Here is a 19,239-nt window from a genome sequence, read left to right on the forward strand (position 1 = left end):
CTGCTTGGCCTGCTGTGTTCATCCAGCTCCACATTTTGTTATCTTAGCTCAAGGCTGTAGTTCACCATCACCTTCAGGGCACTTAGAGATGGGCAACAATGTTAGCTTTGCCAGCAACACACACATTCTTGGAACAAAAGTGAAGTCCTTCAAGAAGGCGGCAAGAGAATCGAAATTTATAACCCCAGGCAATATTCAGTCTCTTGCACTGAGCTCCAAACAATAATTGGTCCCTCAGATGCAGGGGCTGTTTTATGATGAGCAGCCAACATTCTCTGCAGTGTGGAAAAACAAGAAGTGATTTCATTGAGATCTACAAGGTTTTAAAGGGATTTAACTGGGTATACGCTAAAAGATCATTTCTGCTTGTCGAGGAATCTAAAAGCTAACAGACACAGAGTGTGGGTAAGAGGATAATCATTTAGGATGGAGATGAGGAGAAACATCTGCAGAGTATGGTGCACCTTTCGAATTCTCTCCTCCAGAAGGTTGTGGTTGTTCCATCACTGAATATACTTAAGACTGGAATTGATAGATTTTCACTGTCTCAGGGAATCAGGCAGGAAATTGGAAGATAGATCATTGGCAACAACTGTACTGAATGCATAGGCAGGGCTGCATGGCCTACTCCTGGTCTTTTTTTTAAATTGCGTTCTTGCATTTCCTGGACAAACCATTTCAACCATAAAATAGGCTATTACTGAGAGGCCTCCCAACACATTTGGAATTGTGCAATAGAAATGGAGAGTTACGTACTAATAAACATCTTCCATGCACTGCTCTGCCCAGCTCTCACTTGCTTGCTCGGTCTCCGTTTCACTTTTTCCATTTGCCTCTGGCTCCAGGTGATCAGGAAGACATTCCGATTCCTGGCCTCCACCCATCTTCTCTTCCATTTTGGCCAACTGTGAGCCTGTGTCGCCCGAAGGGCTGCCCAGATTAGAGGTCACGGGGAGGTCAGAGGCTACGGGGGGGTCAGAAGTTGGCAGGATGCTGCTCCCTTCCAGACTCTTTGCTGAGTTGGCAGCTGGAGGTGGTGGTAAATCGCCGATTCCGAGCCGGGCAACCTTTGCCAGGGGCTCGCTGTCTCCTTCACCTTGCCTCTTGGAGTCACTGGCCTGCTCTGCTGGCCCCAGTTGACTAGCCAGGGGATCGAGTGCACTTTCACTGACTTGGGCTGCTTCCATGCCAGGCTCTGCTACACAGTCTGTCGCCATGGCTCCCACAACAGTCAGATGCCTTCAGTGCTACAAGGGTAGTGTTTTTTGAAGTTTTTCGTTCGGCGTCTGGCAGCTGGATGCTGGCACACTGTCGAGGCCTCGCGACTGAGCGCTGTATTCATCACAACAGCCGATGGTGTTGTGGGAATGGGATCCGACCAATGCAAATGCAGCCTAAGACAGCAGAAAGTTCGGAATTAGAGAACACATTTGCATAGCTTACCAGATAATGGTCAAAACTGCTTCACCCCAATTGAATAAACACGAAGTCGGAGTAATGCCTGATTGACTGAGACATGCATCATCTCCAGCTTGATCCTGAGGGGGATGCACGTTTCTTGGCAAGGACAGGGATCATTCATAATTTCTGCCTTGCCCCAGAATGGTGCTTCTTCACACCATCTACCTGCCTTCCCAATTAGACAGCCCTTAATCTTTAAATCGTGTCACTGACTATGTTCTCTGGAGCTTAGAAGAATAAGAGGTGATTTCATTGAAGCATTGAGGGTTCTGAAGGGGTTTGACAGTGTAGACAGGTCAGGGAAGCTAAACCGCAGGGTGGAGAGGGGGCAGCGAGGGGACACAGATTCAGAATAACACGTTGATCATTTATTGGATCAGAAGTCAGTCATTCAGCCCCGAAAGCCTGTTCTGCAATTTGATGAGATTAAGGCTGATTCTGGCCCATATCCTTGCCCTTGATCCATATTCCTTAATACCTTTTGCTTAACAAAAAACTTATCTATATCAGATTTAAAATTAACTACCAATCCAATATTTGGGGAAGAGTGTTATGAACTTTTAATATTGAGATGAGGAGAAATTTCTTCACTTAGAGAGGGTCTTTAGACCTCTCTCAACATTATTGACGCTGAAACAGGTGGATTTTTAGTCTCTCAGGAAGTCTAGGGATATGAGGAGTGAGTCAAAAAGTGGATTTTGGGGGTAGATCGTCAGACAGGATCATACAGAATGGTGAAGCATGAATCCATTTGCATCTTGATCCATTATTAGGTGAAATAGCCAGCAGATTTAACAGAATTAAAGGAAGGATAACAGAGTTCTGTCATATGGAGAAGCTCGGATGTTCTCCTTTGAATAAAGGAGAGATTTAATGCAGTATGATGACAACGGTTTTCATTAGAAAGAAATAGGAAAACAATTAAGCCAGTAGCAGGAAGATTGGTAATCAGAGCTCAGAAACTCAAGGAAACAGGCAAAGGAACCAGAGGGAGAACTCAGGAAAGGTGGGAGGAGGCTACTTTGGGACATAAACACCCAATACGAACCATCAATGTGTTGCAAAAGATGAAGGCAGTGTCACCCACCCTTTGTATACAGAGGCCTTTGAGCAGGACCCACAACGTCACAATGGGGGCGAATTAGCCCGAGGTTCGTTCCAACAGCAAGATGAATGCCTGTGGGACAACAACGAATGGGGTCACTGAGTATGACGGCAAGGGACTTGTAATGGAGGAGCACATTAAAATAGCTCTCCTGTTAGCCCCGGTGCCTTCAGGATGATGATTTATGTTTTTTTGAAATGGAACTTAGATGCAGATCATGAATGTTTTTTTCCACCAGGCAAGCAATCAGAAAGGCGAATGAAATGTTAGCCTTTATGAGACCCGTCCAGGTTAGATGGACTGCCCATGGTAAATGCAGGGTGATAGGGTAGGGAGAAGGTTTTGGGTGGGATGCTCTTTGGAGGAATTTGGTGAACCTGCTTCCACACTGTAGGGTTTCTATGAAAACCCTGATTAGATGTGATCTGGAATGTAGAGAGCAGTTAGAATGGACAAACCATACAGATTCACCAGAACACTATCATGGCTCTAGGTATTAGACTGTGCAAAGCAATTATATAAACTGACTGTAATTCCTGCAATGTACATGGTTGAGGGGTGAATTGATTGCACTTTTGGGATTTTGAAAGGAATTAGAGCAGAAAGGTGCAAAGCTTTCTACTGTTTGAGTGTTGAAGACAATTGGACGTAACTTAAAAATTAGAGCCAAAGTTTTAGTTTCCAAAATCTGCACAATCCAAAAGCCATTCAGAAGTTAGGAAAATGGATCTTCATATGCGGGCGGAGTAGAAGAATCAAATTTTCTTTCACAAAGTTCAGGAGATGTGGGGCACAATTTGTCATTTTAAACTGTGAAATTGATTATTGTTTGTCAGATAAGGGTTCTAAAACAACATGCAAGCAAGGTGTTTCAGAGATAATAGGATCTGCAGATGCTGGAGAATCAGATTTCTGAAGAAGGGTCTAGGCCCAAAACATCAGCCTCCCTGTTCTTATGCCAACTAGCCATTCTCCTAATGAATGGCTAGCTGCTGTTCATAAAAATGCACCAAATTCCAAACTGGCTGAGAGCTGGGGGCAGGTTTGGGAAGGGTTTTTGAAATGCCAAATTTTGGGGGGTTGTCTTGAGACACCAGAGTATGGTGGCAGGAACCCAAAAACCCCATATAATTGGGGGGGGGGGGGGTTGCCTGAAGCCCAAGATTGAGGGGTTGGCTCCTTGAAACCCCACACAATGGAGAGGGTGGCCAGAAGCCCAAGAATGGGGGTTGCGGATGCTTGAAATGCCAGATAATTTTGGGGGAGGGGGCGCAGTGGCGCTGACCTGAAGCCCAAGATGGGGAGGTCCTTGAAACCGCAGATAATGTGGGGGCGTTGCCCTGAAGCCCAAGGTTGAGGGATCCTAGAGACCCCAGAAAAGGGGGTTGCACCCGGAAGCCCAAATGGGGGGTGGGGGAGGCCTTGAAACCCCAGATAATTGGGGAGGAGAGGGTTGGCTTGAAGCTCAAGGTTGCAGGGGTCCTTGAAACCGCAGATTTGTAGAGGGGCAGTGCTCTGAAACTCCAGCTTTATTTTGGGGGGGGTCTCCTTGAAGCCTGAGACAGGGGGCTCGGAAACGTGGTTTTCCAGGCCCAAAGCTGCGCGGAACACCCTCTCTCCGCCAGTCATTCCCGGGGAGGGACTTAGTGACCTGCCTGTTCAGGTAAGGGGCGGGTGGATCGGTCAGTCAGTCAGTAAGTCCCCGGAGCCGAGGCCTTCAACGCCGCCTTCTCCCTCAGCTGCGGCTTCACACCGTCACCGCTGCGGCCGCCGCCATGTTGGTGAGGTCAAGGAGGCTGCTCTCGCGAGAGAAGACTGACCCCGCCCCCCCACACCACCAAACCAAGAATTTCTTTTCTCAGTTTCAATTTAAAAAGCAAAAACTTCCGACTGGTTCCCGGTGGGCCACTCCTTTCACACTCCGATACCGTTTGCGTGTGGTGAGCGAGGGCAGCACAAACCTGTTGAGTGATAACGGGAACAGCAGAAGCTGGAGAATCCAAGATAATAAAATGTGAGGCTGAATGAACACAGCAGGCCAAGCAGCATCTCAGGAGCACAAAAGCTGACGTTTCGGGCCTAGACCCTTCATCAGAGAGGGGGATGGGGTGAGGGAACTGGAATAAATAGGGAGAGAGGGGGAGGCGGACCGAAGATGGAGAGTAAAGAAGATAGGTGGAGAGGACCCTCCCTAACCTGTTCTTCCTCCCACCTCATCCAGCTCCACACTTTGTTATCGGGGACAAACTGGGCTGGTTTTGGGATGCAGTAGGGGAAGGGGAGATTTTGAAGCTGGTGAAGTCCACATTGATATCATTGGGGTGCAGGGTTCCCAAGCGGAACATGAGTTGCTGTTCCTGCGACCTTCGGGTGGCATCATTGTGGCACTGCAGGAGACCCATGATGGACATGTCATCTAAGGAATGCGAGGGGGAGTTAAAATGGTTCGCGACTGGGAGGTGCAGTTGTTTATTGCGAACCGAGCGGAGGTGTTCTGCAAAGCGGTCCCCAAGCCTCTGTTTGGTTTCCCCAATGTAGAGGTAGCCACAATGGGTACAAGTGAGTTACGAACCATTTTAACTCCCCCCTCCCATTCCTTAGATGACATGTCCATCCTGGGCCTCCTGGAGTGCCATAATGATGCCAACCGAAGGTTGCAGGAACAGCAACTCATATTCCGCTTGGGAACCCTGCAGCCCAATGGTATCAATGTGGACTTCACAAGCTTCAAAATCTCCCCTCCCCCAACCGCATCCCAAAACCAACCCAGCTCGTCCCCGCCACCCTAACCTGTTCTTTCTCTCACCTATCCCCTCCTCCCACCTTAAGCCGCACCTCCATTTCCTACCCACTAACCTCATCCTGCCCCCTTGACCTGTCCATCCTCCCCCAACTGACCTATCCCCTCCCTACCTGCCCACCTATACTCTCCTCTCCACCTATCTTCTCCTCTATCCATCTTTGGTCCGCTTCCCCCTGTCTCCCTATTTATTTCAGAACCCCCTCCCTATCCCCCTCTCTGATGAAGGGTCTAGGCCCAAAATGTCAGCTTTTGTCCTCCTAAGATGCTGCCTGGCCTGCTGTGCTCATCCAACTTCACATTTTGTTATCTTGGATTCTCCAGCATCTGCAGTTCCCATTATCCATGGAAAGAGAGCAAGCTAACATCTCGAGTCTAGATGACTCTTCATCAGACCTAAATGAAGGGTGGAGGGGGTGATCATTTCTGCTATAGGGGGTTTCTAAAGGGGGTTTCCCTAAAGATAAACTAAAATTCTCCACCTGGTTCCCAGGGGGTTATTCCGATCACACCAATGATGTGATCAGAGATAATGGGAACTGCAGATGCTGGAGAATCCGAGATAACAAAGTGTGGGGCTGGATGAACACAGCAGGCCAAGCATCTTAGGAGAACAAAAGCTGACGTTTCAGGCCTAGGCTTTTTCTGAATGAGGGGTCTAGACCCAAAACGTCAGCTTTTGTGCTCCTAAGATACTGCTTGGCTTGCTGTGTTCATCAAGCTCCACGCTTTGTTACACCGATGATGTGATATCATTTGTCAGTGGTGAGGGGAAGGGTGGGGTGAAACAACAACTTCAGGAACCTGCATTTCCATAGCGCCTTTGGGGCCAGAATTATCCCCACTCTGCTCCCTCCAGGCACTTTCAACCAAACAAAATAGGATACTTTTGACATCCTACAGACTAAGCGGGTGGCGATGGGCACCCGGACGGGCCTGAACTTTGCCTGCCTCTTCATAGGATATGTGGAAAAGTCCCTCTTCCACAGCTACATTGGCACCATCCCCCACCTCTCCTTCTTCTACATTAATGACTGACTGTCTCGTGCTCCCATGAGGAGCCATCAACTTTACAACTTTCACCACTACCTCAAATTCACCTGAACTATCTCCAATACCTCCCTCTCCTTCCAGGACCTGTCTCCATCTCTGGTGACTGCCTCAAAGCCGACATCTATTTCAAGCCCACTCACTCCCACAGCTACCTAGCCGACACCTCCTCTCACCTACCTGCTGGCAAGAATGCGATCCCCTACTCCCAATTTTTCCGCCTCCACTGCATCTGCTCCCAAGATCAGGTGTTCCCCTCTTGCACATCCCAGGTGTCCACCTATTTCAAGGACCACAACAATAGCACACATCTTGCAATTCTGTCCTCACATCCCCTCCCCTCAACAAAAATAAAGATAGAATCCCCCATGTCCTCACATATCATCCCACCAACCTCCACATCCAACATATCATTCGCTGCCACTTCCACCACCTGCAATCCAACCCCACAACCAAAGACATATTTCCCTCCCCACTCCCATCTGCCTTTCATAGGGACCACTATGTCTCCCTCATCTGCTCCATACTTCCCACTAACCACACCCGGCATCTTTCACTGCAACCACAGAAAGTGCTACACCTGCGCCTACGCCTCCCCCCTCACGTCCATTCCAGACACTGTTTTGTAGAACATCTAGCTCTGTTCACAATAAAGGACAACACCTTCCAGTCGCAAAACATTTTAACTCTCCCCTCCCACTGCCTGGGTGACATGTCCACCCTGAACCTCCGCCATTGTCACAACAACAGCACCCACAAACTGGAGGAGCAGCGCCTCATATTCCACCTCGGGAGCCTACAGCCCGATAGCCTAAACGTGGATTTTACCGGTTTCAAAATCTCTCCACCCCTGGGCCTCATCCCTGCCTCCTTGACCTGACACAACCTGTCCATCTTCTCTCCCGCCTATCTGCCCCCTCCCACCTCACTGACTAATCCCCACCACTGTCTACCTGCACTCACCTATCGCCATCCCACCTACCTTGCCCAGCCCTACCCATCCTCTCTATTTATTTTCTGAGCTCCCTTCCCCCTTCCAATTTCTTAAGAAGTGTCCTGATCCAAAACTCCATCCTTCCTGCACCTCTGATGCTGCCTGGCCTGCTGTGTTCCACTAGCTCCACACTGCGTTACCATACTATGTTAAAAGTTTGGTGAAGGAGATAGATTTTTAGGACAAGTCTTCAAGAGGGAAGAGGAGAGTGAGAGAAAAGTTGAGAGGTTCTAGGAACGGATTGTGGAATTTATCTCTCAAAACTCCTCCTTCATCAGCTTAAGAGAAGGCTGATGATGGTGCGGCAATAAAAATCAAGGAGCACATTGGCCTTCGAAGGCGGTGAGGCTGGAAGATATTACAAAGTGGCGAGGCTCTGATTGAATATAAAGAGCCTTCTACTTGTTCCAAAGCCGGTGTGTGGTCTTGTATCTTATCATAGCACAATTTCTTTTGTTAGAAGTGAACGTGTTCATTGGGATGTGATATTTACATGTGTCGATGAACATATATTTACACACAGATTATCTAATAAGCTTCTCGACTTACAATGTGGTCATGGCAGGAAGCTCCCAGGAGGACAACACTTTAGGTTGTCCTCAAATCCTGAGGAGATTCAAAAATATCCACCAACATGGGAGTATTTGGCTTGAAACTGACCAAAATACAGAAAACTCCTTCCAAAAAACACTGATTACAACAGAAAACTTTGTCAGGAGCTGGCAGACAAAGTCAAGGTGTTGAGGAAAACATGCAATTATTTAAACAACCCATTGAGCTCTGACTACCCTACGTGTGGCTGAGTCTGTGGATCACACATGGGACTCAATCATCTCAAAATCCAGATCTAGCAATAAAGTAAATCATCCTTAATCTAGAGGGACTGTCCAAGAAGATGCAGTGTATTTATATGACACTGTTAATGTAATACAAGGTACTATGGTGCTTAAATAAAAAACAAAGAACTGCAGTTGCTGGAAATCTGAAACAAAAATATAGAGTACTAGAGAAGCTCAGCAGGTTTGGCAGCACCTGAAATATCTCTATTTTTCCTCTCTACTTGGCTTGCTGAGTTTCTCCAACACTTTCTGCTTCTGTGCCAAATTATTTCACAGAACGACATTTTAAAAAAAAAAGGAAGTGGAGGTGATTGCAATCCGGATTGGTCATAAGACAATGCATGAGAGATTGGCAAAGTGCCAAACAAGCTATTTAATCCAGGCCCAAAACGTCAGCTTTTGTGCTCCTGAGACGCTGCTTGGCCTGCTGTGTTCATCCAGCTCCACACTTTGTTACCTTGGATTCTCCAGCATCTGCTGTTCCCATTATCACTGAAGATCTTTAATCACTCTATTTTCTGTAAGCCAACTCCTCAGAATTTTGAATGATCTTGTTAAATTTCCTTTTAGTCACTGCTTGACCGAAAGAAATCTTTGTATTTATGTTTCTAAAACAAGATAGTATTGCTGCAAATTTGCAATGTACAAATTTGCAATTATGACCACAACCTCCTTCCGACAATTTGGAACCCCAAAACAAGTTGCCAAATCGCTGGAATTTAATTTTGATGCACCATTTAGAACATAGAACATAGAACAGTACAGCACAGAACAGGCCCTTCAGCCCACAATGTTGTGCCGACCATTGATCCTCATGTATGCACCCTCAAATTTCTGTGACCATATGCATGTCCAGCAGTCTCTTAAATGACCCCAAGGACCTGGCTTCCACAACTGCTGCTGGCAACGCATTCCATGCTCTCACAACGCATTCCATGCTTAATGCATAAAAACCCAAAAAGGATGTGTTAACAAGTGGCTAGCAAAAGAAATCAAGGATTTATTCGCATTAAAAGAAAATTCCTGTAAAATGGACAAAAGAAGGTAAACCTGAGGGTTGGGAGCATTTCACAAATCTATAAAAGAGTACCAAGGAAAAGGATAAGAAAGAGAAATTAGAATAAATCAGGAAACTGGCAAGAACCACAAAAACAGACTGTAAATTCTTCGAAAAGCTTGTACAGAGAGTCAGAAAGCAAATATGGATCCATTACAAGCAGAGGCTGGAGAATGCTTTTTGATTAATTCACAGAATGTGGGCATCGCTGGCTAGACCAGCATTTATTGCCCATCCCTAATTGCCTAGAGGGCAGTTCAGAGTCAACCACATTGCTGTGGGTCTGGAGTCCCATGTAGGCCAGATAAGGTAAGGATGGCAGTTTCCTTCCCTAAAGGGCATTAGTGAACCAGAAGGGGCTTTCCTGACAATCAGCAATGGTTTCAGGGTCATCATTAGATTGTTAATTCTAGATTATTATTGAATTCAAATTCTACCTATCTGCTGTGGCAGGTCCCCTGAACATTACCTGGGTCTGTGGATTAACACTTTATGATGATTCGACTAGGCCACTGCCTACCTGGAATGTAGGAATAAACAACTGACAGAGAAACTCAAAATACACTTCGGAACTTTTGGTATTCAACTACTAAACAAGGGTGACCAAGTCCCAGTTTTCCAGGAAATTCCTGGAATGAGCCAAAGCAAAACAACGAACTGCAGAGACTGAAAACAAACAAAAACATTCAGTTAAAAAAAACAAAACTCTGAAGATGGGTCACTGGACTCAACGCATTAATTCTTTTTGCTCCATGGATGTTGCCAAACCTGCTGAGTTTCTCCAACAATTTCTGTTTTTACTGAGGACAACAAATGCCAAGATCACGGCAGGTCAGACAGCATCCATGGAGAGAGATCAAGCGAACATTTCAAATCATCTCAACTCGAAACATTAGCTTGATCTCTCTCCATGGATGTTGTCTGACCTGCCATGATCTTCAGCCTTTGTTATTTTCAGTACAGGTTCCAGCATCTGCAGTAATTTGCTCCTAATTTCTGTATTTATGTTTCTGGGATGAACTAACGTGTTCTGGGCCAAAATGTCATCAGGTGAGTTTTCAGTTGGTAAACATTATTAACAAAAAGGAAACCATGGCCTAAAAACTACACTGTGGTTAATCAATAAAATGAGCAAGGTGGATGGAAGGGATGGCAGTCTTTAGGTTTCAACAAACATGAAGAGTAGATTCGTTAATGCACACAGATTCTGCTCCGTAATTGAAACACAAATGCTTCAGTTCTTACACCTACCGCATCAACCCCTCACTCACCAAGACTCTGGACGATAAAATTGTTACAGCATAGGCAGAATATGCCTGCATGTTCTTCCTTTTCAGGTGACAATTTTCTTTTGAATGTCCCAAACGAACTTTCCACTACCATACCTTGAGGCTATTTATTCCAGATCCTAAACTTACTTCATGAAAAATATTTATCATGTCTCCATTACTTCCTTGATTAATTATCTTAAATTTTTGACCTCTCATTCTCAATTCTTCCATCAGTAGGTACAGTCTTTCTCTATCGATTCTGCCAAGAACTCCTTATCCAATCTCCTCTAGACCCACTTTTCTCCAAAAAAAAACTCCAAGTACATGGTGGCTCAGTGGTGAGCACTGCTGCCTCACAGTGATGGGGATCTGGGTTCAATTCCACCCTCAAGCAACTGTCTACATTGGTTTTCTCCTACAGTCCAAAAGCTGTGCAGGTTAGGTGGACAGACCATTCTAAATCGCCCTTTAATGTCCAATTATGTGTAGGCTAGGTGGATAATAACCGCACATGGGGATAGGATCTGGTAGGATGCTCTTCAGAAGATCAGTGCAGACTCAATAGACCTTATTCTGCATTCTCCAATCTAACCATATGTCTGAAGTTCTCATCCCAGGAACTGTTCTCAGTAAACCTTTCCTGCACTTCCTCTAATGCCTCCATGTTTCCCAAAGTATGAACTCAGACCTGGATGCAAGGCTGCAATTGTTTCAAAATGAGTGTTTTATGTTGCATTGTATGGAGTTTTCTTGCCAATTTAACTGAACTCTGTTGGGGTCTAGTTATATGGATGCCTGAGCAGCCAAATCACAGCACCCTCTGTGGTCATGGATGCAAACTCTGCATCCCCAGATTCAATTCAGAAAGTACAAGTCTCCTCACATCCATCCCAGGCCTTTTTATGTTCTGAGGAAGGGTCTAAGGAGCTGAAACACTAACTCTGATTTCTCTCCATCCATTCTGCCAGACTTGCTCAGCTTTTCCAACAAGATCTGTTTTTATTTCCTTTTAAGGGATTATTTGTTTGATGTGCTGTTTCTATTGTGGAATGTGAAACCTCAAAGCCTTAACTAATGTCTCTTTGCAGGTTCAGAGGTATGTTTTGGTGAAATAATGAAGGCACATGATCATAACGTTTTCTACACATCTTGAGGGGTATAGTTAAGGTGAATTGCAGGTGTCTTTTCCCTATTTTGGGAGATTTCATATGTTGAAGGCAACAGGGGAAATATTTAAAAGGATGCAAAAGGCAGCTTTATTAAAAAAATATATACAGTGTGGCTCATATGTGGAATGAATTTCAGAGGAAGTGGTTGATGCAGGTACAGTTACATCATTCAAAAGACATTTCGATTAGTACATTAAAAAGAAAGGGTTTGGAAGGATATAGACCAAGGCAGGCAGGTGGGACTAGTTTAGTTTGGGATTATAGTCTGCACAGACTGGTTGGACTGAAGGGTCTGTTTCTATGGTCTTTGACTTCACAATTGGAATTCAGGTTATTTGGGGATGGGGAGGGAAAAGGGGACAAGGGATAAAGTCAAATCAAAACTTTAATGTATGGCAGAGCAGGCTTGATGGACCAAATTACAAACTAATTACCCTACTATTTTATGGTCACTCTCAAAGAAGTCCAATAACCCATAAAATACATAACATATTTCAAAGAAAAGTCACAGGACTCAAGACATTAACTGTTTCTCTCCCCACTAATACTACCAGACTTGCAAAATTTACTCCCTTTGGGACAGAGTTGCATAGTTTTACCACTCTCTGGGTAAAAATGTTTCTCCCAAGTTCCCCATTGGATTTCCTAGTGACTACCTTACATTGCAGCACAAAAGACAAAATTGAATTTTAACCAAAAAAAAATGAGAGTTTATGGCAAGGTTTATGTAGAGGGAAAGAGGCTGGGATCACCTAAAATAAAGTGCTAACTGTTAACCTTCTACAAGGAAAATATTGGATCCATGGGCACATAGCTCGAGTCTGTCTGCAACAAATGACCCTAAACTTCCTGTCGTCTTCATCTGGCGAAGGGGGTGGACTCTGAAAGCTTGTGACTTCAAATAAACCTGTTGAACTATAACCTGGTGTTGTGCGATTTCTGCCTTTATTCTTAGGCTGTGACCCCCTAGTTCTGGACTTCAACATCACGAACATTCTTCCTGCATCCAGCCTGTCGAATTCCATCACAATTTTGTGTTTCTTTGGGAACACCTCCTCCCCCAACCTTCATTCTTCTAAATTCCAGCAAGTGCAAGCCCTGTCAATCCAGTCTTTCTTCATTCATTAATGCCTCCATTCCGAGAATCAGTCTGGTGAACCTTCGCCGGACTTCCTCAACAGCAAAAGCATCCTTCATCAGACCAAAACTGCTCATAATTCTCAAGGTGTGGCCTCACTTAGGTCCTATATAACTGCAGCAAGACATGCCTACTCCAACATTCAAATCAAGTTCAATAATTTTAGAACAAAGAAAATTACAGTACAGGAACAGGTCCTTCGGCCCTCCAAGTCTGCACCGACATGCTGCCCGTCACAACTAAAACCCCCTATCCTTCCAGAGACCTTATCCCTCTATCCTATTCATATATTTGTAAAGACACCCTTTAAGAGTCACTATAGTTTCTTCTTTCACTATCACCCCCAGCAGAGTTCCAGGCACACTGTAAAAAAAAATGCCTCGTAAATCACCTTTAAACCTTGCCCCTCGCACCTTCAACCCCTGGCCCCAGGTAACTGACTCATCCACCTTGGGAAATGGCTTATGACTGTCCAGTCTGTCCATGCCCTTCACAATCTTGTAGACCTCTAGAGATAATGGGAAGTGCAGATGCTGGAGAATCCAAGATAACAAAGTGTGAAGCTGGATGAATACAGCAGGCCAAGCAGCATCTCAGGGGAACAAAGGCTGACATTTCAGGCCTAGACTTCTATCAGGTTTCCCCTCAACCACCGACATTCCAGTGCAAAAGACCCAAGTTTCTCCAACCTCTTCTCATAGCTCAGGCCCACCATGCCAGGCAACATGCTGGTAAATCTTTCTGTAGCTTCTCCAAAGTCACCACATCCTTCTGTTAGTGTGGCAACCAAAACTGAACGCAATATTCCAAAATAACAGAGTGTGAAGCTGGATGAACACAGCAGGCCAAGCAACAACGTTCCAAAAGCAGCCAAACTTAAGGTTCTATAAAGCTGCACCACTACCGGCAAATTTTTAAACTCAATGCCCCAGCTAGAGAAGGCAAGCGTGCTTTGCTGACTACCTTTTCCACCCACGTTGCCACTTTCAGTGACCTGTATACCTATACACCCAGATCCCACTGCCTAGTAGTACTCTTAAAGGTTCTGCCCTTAAGACCTGAGCATCTTGCACCTTCCCCTAACCCGAAACCACACCAGGCCTTGTCATCACACAGCCTACTACCACAAACTATCCCACTGTCAGCCATTAATTGTCCCCATTAGCAGCTATAGATCCTCCCAGGCTGATCACGACCCAGTCCCTCCACTCCGATCTCCTTCTCTAACATATATATCAACCCTTTCCAAGCTACAATGAGTTTTGAAGAAAAAGCCACTGGACCTGAAACGTTAATTCTGGGTTTTTTTTCCCCCTCTCTATCCACAGACGCTGCTGAGTCTCTCCAGCAGTTTCTGAGCCGCATCAGGGCTGCCACGCAGGCGTAGTGGCGACCAACCAGCCCGTCCTCCGGGAGATGGCGGTTGGCTGCGCGGCCAGATCACGTGCGAGCAGACGCGGTGGGATGGGGGCCGTTGGGCAGCGGCGCGGGAAATTCAAAACACGTCACTGAGGCGGGGGCGGGGCCGCTGCCATGGCAACCGAACCGGTGGGGGGGAACGTGAGTACTGAAAATGGCGCTAGGCCCCAAAGAGCTCAAGAGGCCAAAAATAAACGGCGAGTCTTGCGGCCGGCGGCAATTGGTACGCTGAGAGGCTTGGATACCATCGGACCGATGATGGTCCGGGGAACTGGTGAACCGATTGTGGGTCAGGTACAGGGGGAAATGGGGGACGTGGATAAATGGTGGTTGGGCCAATAGTGCTTTGGGTGGACCAACGATAGCTGTTGGAATACAGGTGTACCAATGGTGTTTTGGATACAAATGGACCAATGATGTTTTGGGGATGCAGATGAACCAATAGCAGTCTGGGGATACAAATAGACCGCTGGGGGCTTGTGGACAAACATGGACAAATGGTGGATATGGGGTACAGAGGGGCCAATGGTGAATTGGGGATACAGGTGGACCACTGATGGTTGAGCGCAAAATGACCAATGCAAGTTAGACTAATGGGGCTTTAGAGACCGGTAGACCAATGGTGTTTGAGCTCAGGTAACCACAACTGGTCAGACAAATAGTGCTTTTGGGAAGTGTGAGCCAGTGGTAGTTTGGGGGGTACAGGTGGACCAATGGTGGTTGCGGACAGAAGGACCAATAGTGCTTTTGGGACAGGTAAACCAGTGGTGGTTTGGGTGCAGGTCAGCCAATGGTGGTTGAGCATTTGTGGACTGATGCCATTTGGACCAATAGTGGGTTTGGGTGCACAGATGGGCAATGGTGGTTTAGGGGTATAAGTGGACCAGTGATGATTTGAGGGCATGGGTGGACCAATGGTAGTTGGACCAATGATGCTTTTGAAACAGGTAGATTAATAATGGCTTTGGGTCACAGATGGACCAATAAATGCTTTGTGCGTAGGTGGACCAATGGTATTTTGACCAATGATGACTTGGGTACAAGTAGACTAATGGTAATTTGGACACATGGACCAATGTAGTTTGGGCACAGGTGAACCAATGGTAGTTGGATAATGATGGTTTGACACAGGTGTTATGAGCGTTGCTAATCAAATTGATTGATTTGACCTGGATGGTGTGAAGTTTTGAGGGTTGTTGGAGCTGCATCTTTTTCAGATAATTGGAGAGTGTTCCTTTGGACTTCTGACTTGTGCCCTGAATTAGCTACAGGCACAGAGGGATGTCACGGGAGGGATATTTGAATTTTTACAGTGTGGAGCTGGAGGAACACAGAAGGTCAGGCAGCATCAGAGGAGCAGGAAAGTTGACGTTTCGGTTCAGGACCCTTCATCAATCCTGATGATCCAGAATGTTGACTTTCCTCCTCCTCTGATGCTGCCTGAGCTGCTGTGTTCCTCCAGCTCCACGCTGTATTGACTTTGACTCCAGCATCTGCAGTTCTTGTTATATCCTACTTGAATCTTTGCAAGTTTGAGGGATATCTGGATTCTCATCAATTTTGGAGATCTTATAAATTTAAGAGAATTTTGGTCTATATACAAATTTCAGAGTTGTGCAAGAATGAATAATTGTTTTGAAAGAATTTTGAGAATACCTGGACTCTTCACAGTTTGGAGGATGCATGGAATTATATTTTTGATACGTCTGGTCCAACAGTAGTTACAAGGATATCTGGATTTCATAATTTAAATCATGTCAGGGTTATTAATAGTTTGGAGGATGATAGGATTTTTGGAGGAGTTTGGAAACTTGCTTTTAGTGTACTGGGCCTGTGAAAAATGTGGGATCTGTGGATTTATGTTTCTATTTATTCATCTGAGGATGTCTGGAATATTAGCTTTCAGATATATCTTCAGTATTCATAGTTTGGGAGATAGAATTTTTTTTTTAGATTTGCTGGACCTTCACAATTTTTTTTCAGTTTGTGAATTGTCTGACTATTAAAGCATTGAGTTGCAGACATACATTGTGCCACTGTAGGCTGTATGCAAAACAGGAAAAAAAAGTCTCTGAAAGGACACATTTCATAGCTGAAAGCTATATCACGTTTGTTCCTCCTAAATATTGCTTCCCCTCAGTTCAGGAATAATTAGAAGGCAAACCAGCCCATTCAACACAATTGGTTTGTGTTGCTGATTTATCCTCCATTACGGCCTCTTTTGTCTTATCCTACAGACATGCCCTTCTATTGTGTTCTCCTTCATGTACTCCTCTGACTTCCTATTTGGCTGAACTCCCCTTTTGTGGGATCAAGTTCCATATCTTCCCCACTCACTGGGTAAAGAGGTTTCTCCTAACGCATCTCAATCGTCTCGAGGAAGGAGAAGAGCCCCCTACTCCCCAAGTTCCACCAATGGCCCAAGTGGCTGATTGTGGAAGGCCCATTGCCTGCCTGTTCAAACTTTGTTGAATCCTAATATTGTAAACAACTATTTATAGCAAATTGAGTCAGTTTGGGGTAGCTACATGTCATTGTCCTATAGGGAGTATTTAAAAGGAGGAGTTTTACAGAGTTTGCACCAGATTGGACTTGTTCTAGATCTGGAGAAATTAGGAAAGAGGAATCAACTGTACCAATGTTTGTTGTAAAATTTGTTTCAGTGAACTGTTTATCTTGCCTCACGATCCAATTTGCTGAAAAAAAGAAGCCCCTCAACTTTCAGAAGGATGTACAGCACCAAGAAACGAAATGCTGAACATTCGTAGCTTGCGCAACAGATTGAGAAAACTGAAATCTGGAAATTTGTGTGGGTTGAACGCCAAAGAAGGAAGTATTGTGGCTGGACTGTTCATGTTGATGGTATCCATCATGCAGCTCATTTTTGAAGCGGGGCATTTTCGTTACTTGAGGCCTCAGGTTATTCCTAGCTCCGTGAATCAAATTTCCCGACTTCAAATATACAGCATCATATCAATTATCTTTGTCTGTCTCACTCTGATCGCAATTATTCTCTTTTTCGTATCTATCTGGAAGGAGGTGTTCTGGGGAGTGGCAGGCTACATCATTTGGATATTCTTATATGAGATTTTACAGATTAGCCTCCTGAGTTTGTCACTGCCTGATCAAAATTGGTTCCCAAGCAGTGTGCGTGTGTTGGAATGGTTTGGGCTCATCACACGTCTGCTTTCGCACATTTTCTGGATGATTTTTGTGACTTCACATGCAATCGAATTGTACAAAACCATCAGGAACACTGATGATCCCATGAAAACCAAGAGGAAGACTCCACCAAAGCTCAAATTTGCAAAAGTCAAGGAACTGGGTGTGTAATCATGCCCCACAGTTTGTGGTGTCAGGTGACATTCCTTCTTCGACCAAAGAAACGTTCTCCAAGCCATACTGGGCTTCCTCCAGACTGTCGTCCCACAGACAGTGAAGGCCAGGTCAGCTCCTTTCAGTTGCAAGCTGACACAATGGCATCCTTACAGCAAAGTTAAACCTGCAATACCCACAAATGTCCAGGATTTTAACCGATGGTGGATTATTGGGATGCCTATTAAATATGTTAAAATACGTGTAAATATGGATGTATATTGTATATTTTACAGCACTCTCCAGACCGATAAGGGTACAATATATTTTTGATTTTTTAAAAATACTGTACTGATCGAAACATTTGTATATAACTCCAGTTGATTCTAAAGACGAATTGTAACCCTTTTTTAAAAATTAAGTTGTTACAATTAATAATTCTTATTAAAAAGTTAACATTTTGTTTAGTTCTGTTTCGTTTGTAAATGGAGGATAAGCTCCTAGGTTGCCCAGTTGGTAATACCAGCAAAGGAGTAACTGCTGTGCAATAACATTTTCCATTATAATAAGAGCAGCATTTCAGATCAATGAGTCATAAATAGTGTAATAGAGTGGGAAAGCAAAGAACTTATGAAGCATATTAATTCAGTCTGATTCTAGGCACCACGCTTTATGAGCAATTTCAAGGCCTTAGAGAAGATGTTTGTGATGTGGAAAGACTGAACAAGCTGGTCTCGTTCTCCTGAGAACGGGGAAGGTTCAGGAGATATTGAATAGAGGTGTTTGAAATCATGGATGTGGGTAGAAAAATTGTTTGCGATGCACGAAATCACAGGACATCGAATAGAGATAATTGTGAATGGAAACAGAGCGCAGATAATTTTTACCTTTAGTGCAGCAAGCTATGGTGATCTGAAACACACTGCCTGAAAGGGCAGTAGAAGTAAATTCAGTAGCAGCTTTGAAAAGAGAATTCAGTGACCGCTTAAAGGGAAAAGTTGCAGGATCATGCCAAGAAAGAGGAGGGAAGGGCAATTAACTTGATGGCTCTTTTAAAGACTGAGTAGAGAAAACATGCGACAAAGAGATTGAATAGGGAGGTGTGAATTACTGAGACTGGGTGATTGGCAGTGGATAAATATGTCTGCTGTCAAGACAGGATCAAATTAAATTAGTCAGAGACCTCACACTATTCAGGTTCACACCAAATCCTGCTATAATTCAGATGTGATGTGAAGCCATGTGCCAACTTTGGCTCGTCAAACCATAAGGATCAACATGAATTTAAAACTCACAGACCACTTTTTTTGATCTTTCAGCAAAACATCTGCTCTTGCTCTAAACCATGCTGATGTAGATTAATGTTATAGAATTATAAAACAGTTACAGCACAACCTTTTGGCCTGTTTTGCCCTCGCCTGGCTGCATGAGCACAACTCATTTTGTCTCACTTGTTTCCAACAACCACCCCCACCATAGTTCTGCAATTTTTGTCCTCATGTTGCCATTGGATCTTTTACCAATTACCTTAACTCTGTGTCCCCATGTTCTTGATTCTTACAGCAATTGGATCAGTTTCTTCTCATCTAATCTGTCTAGACCCCTCATGATTTTGAACTTC

General features: G+C 44.8%; 2 protein-coding genes across 10 annotated transcripts in view; one reads left to right on the forward strand and one right to left on the reverse strand.

Annotated features, from left to right (window-relative positions):
• Positions 1–14,274, reverse strand: part of wrap53 (WD repeat containing, antisense to TP53) — a 33,078-nt gene extending 18,804 nt beyond the window's left edge. Inside the window, exons 1-3 of one of the 7 annotated variants that reach the window (XM_048524188.2) lie at positions 14,168–14,246; positions 2,549–2,638; positions 757–1,394 (exon numbers count right to left, since the gene is read on the reverse strand). In XM_048524188.2, the coding sequence (XP_048380145.1) occupies positions 757–1,217 (461 nt within the window). In that variant the 5' untranslated portion in view covers positions 1,218–1,394; positions 2,549–2,638; positions 14,168–14,246. The other 6 variants (XM_059642537.1, XM_048524187.2, XM_048524190.2 and 3 more) reach the window with 6 other exon arrangements.
• Positions 14,275–14,425: 151 nt separating this feature from the next.
• Positions 14,426–18,004, forward strand: LOC125448790 (transmembrane protein 217-like). Of its 3 annotated transcripts, none has more exons than XM_048524329.2 (2): positions 14,426–14,526; positions 16,967–18,004. In XM_048524329.2, the coding sequence occupies exon 2, from the start codon at positions 17,055–17,057 to the stop codon at positions 17,634–17,636; it is 582 nt and encodes a 193-aa protein (XP_048380286.1). In that variant the 5' UTR covers positions 14,426–14,526; positions 16,967–17,054; the 3' UTR covers positions 17,637–18,004. The 3 variants fall into 3 exon arrangements, with proteins under 3 accessions (XP_048380286.1, XP_048380284.1, XP_048380285.1); XM_048524327.1 differs by having other exon boundaries at positions 14,444–14,597; XM_048524328.1 differs by having other exon boundaries at positions 14,444–14,588.
• Positions 18,005–19,239: the final 1,235 nt, after the last annotated feature.

This window comes from Stegostoma tigrinum, chromosome 45, assembly GCF_030684315.1.
Source record: "Stegostoma tigrinum isolate sSteTig4 chromosome 45, sSteTig4.hap1, whole genome shotgun sequence".
NCBI classification, from domain to species: Eukaryota; Metazoa; Chordata; class Chondrichthyes; order Orectolobiformes; family Stegostomatidae; genus Stegostoma; species Stegostoma tigrinum.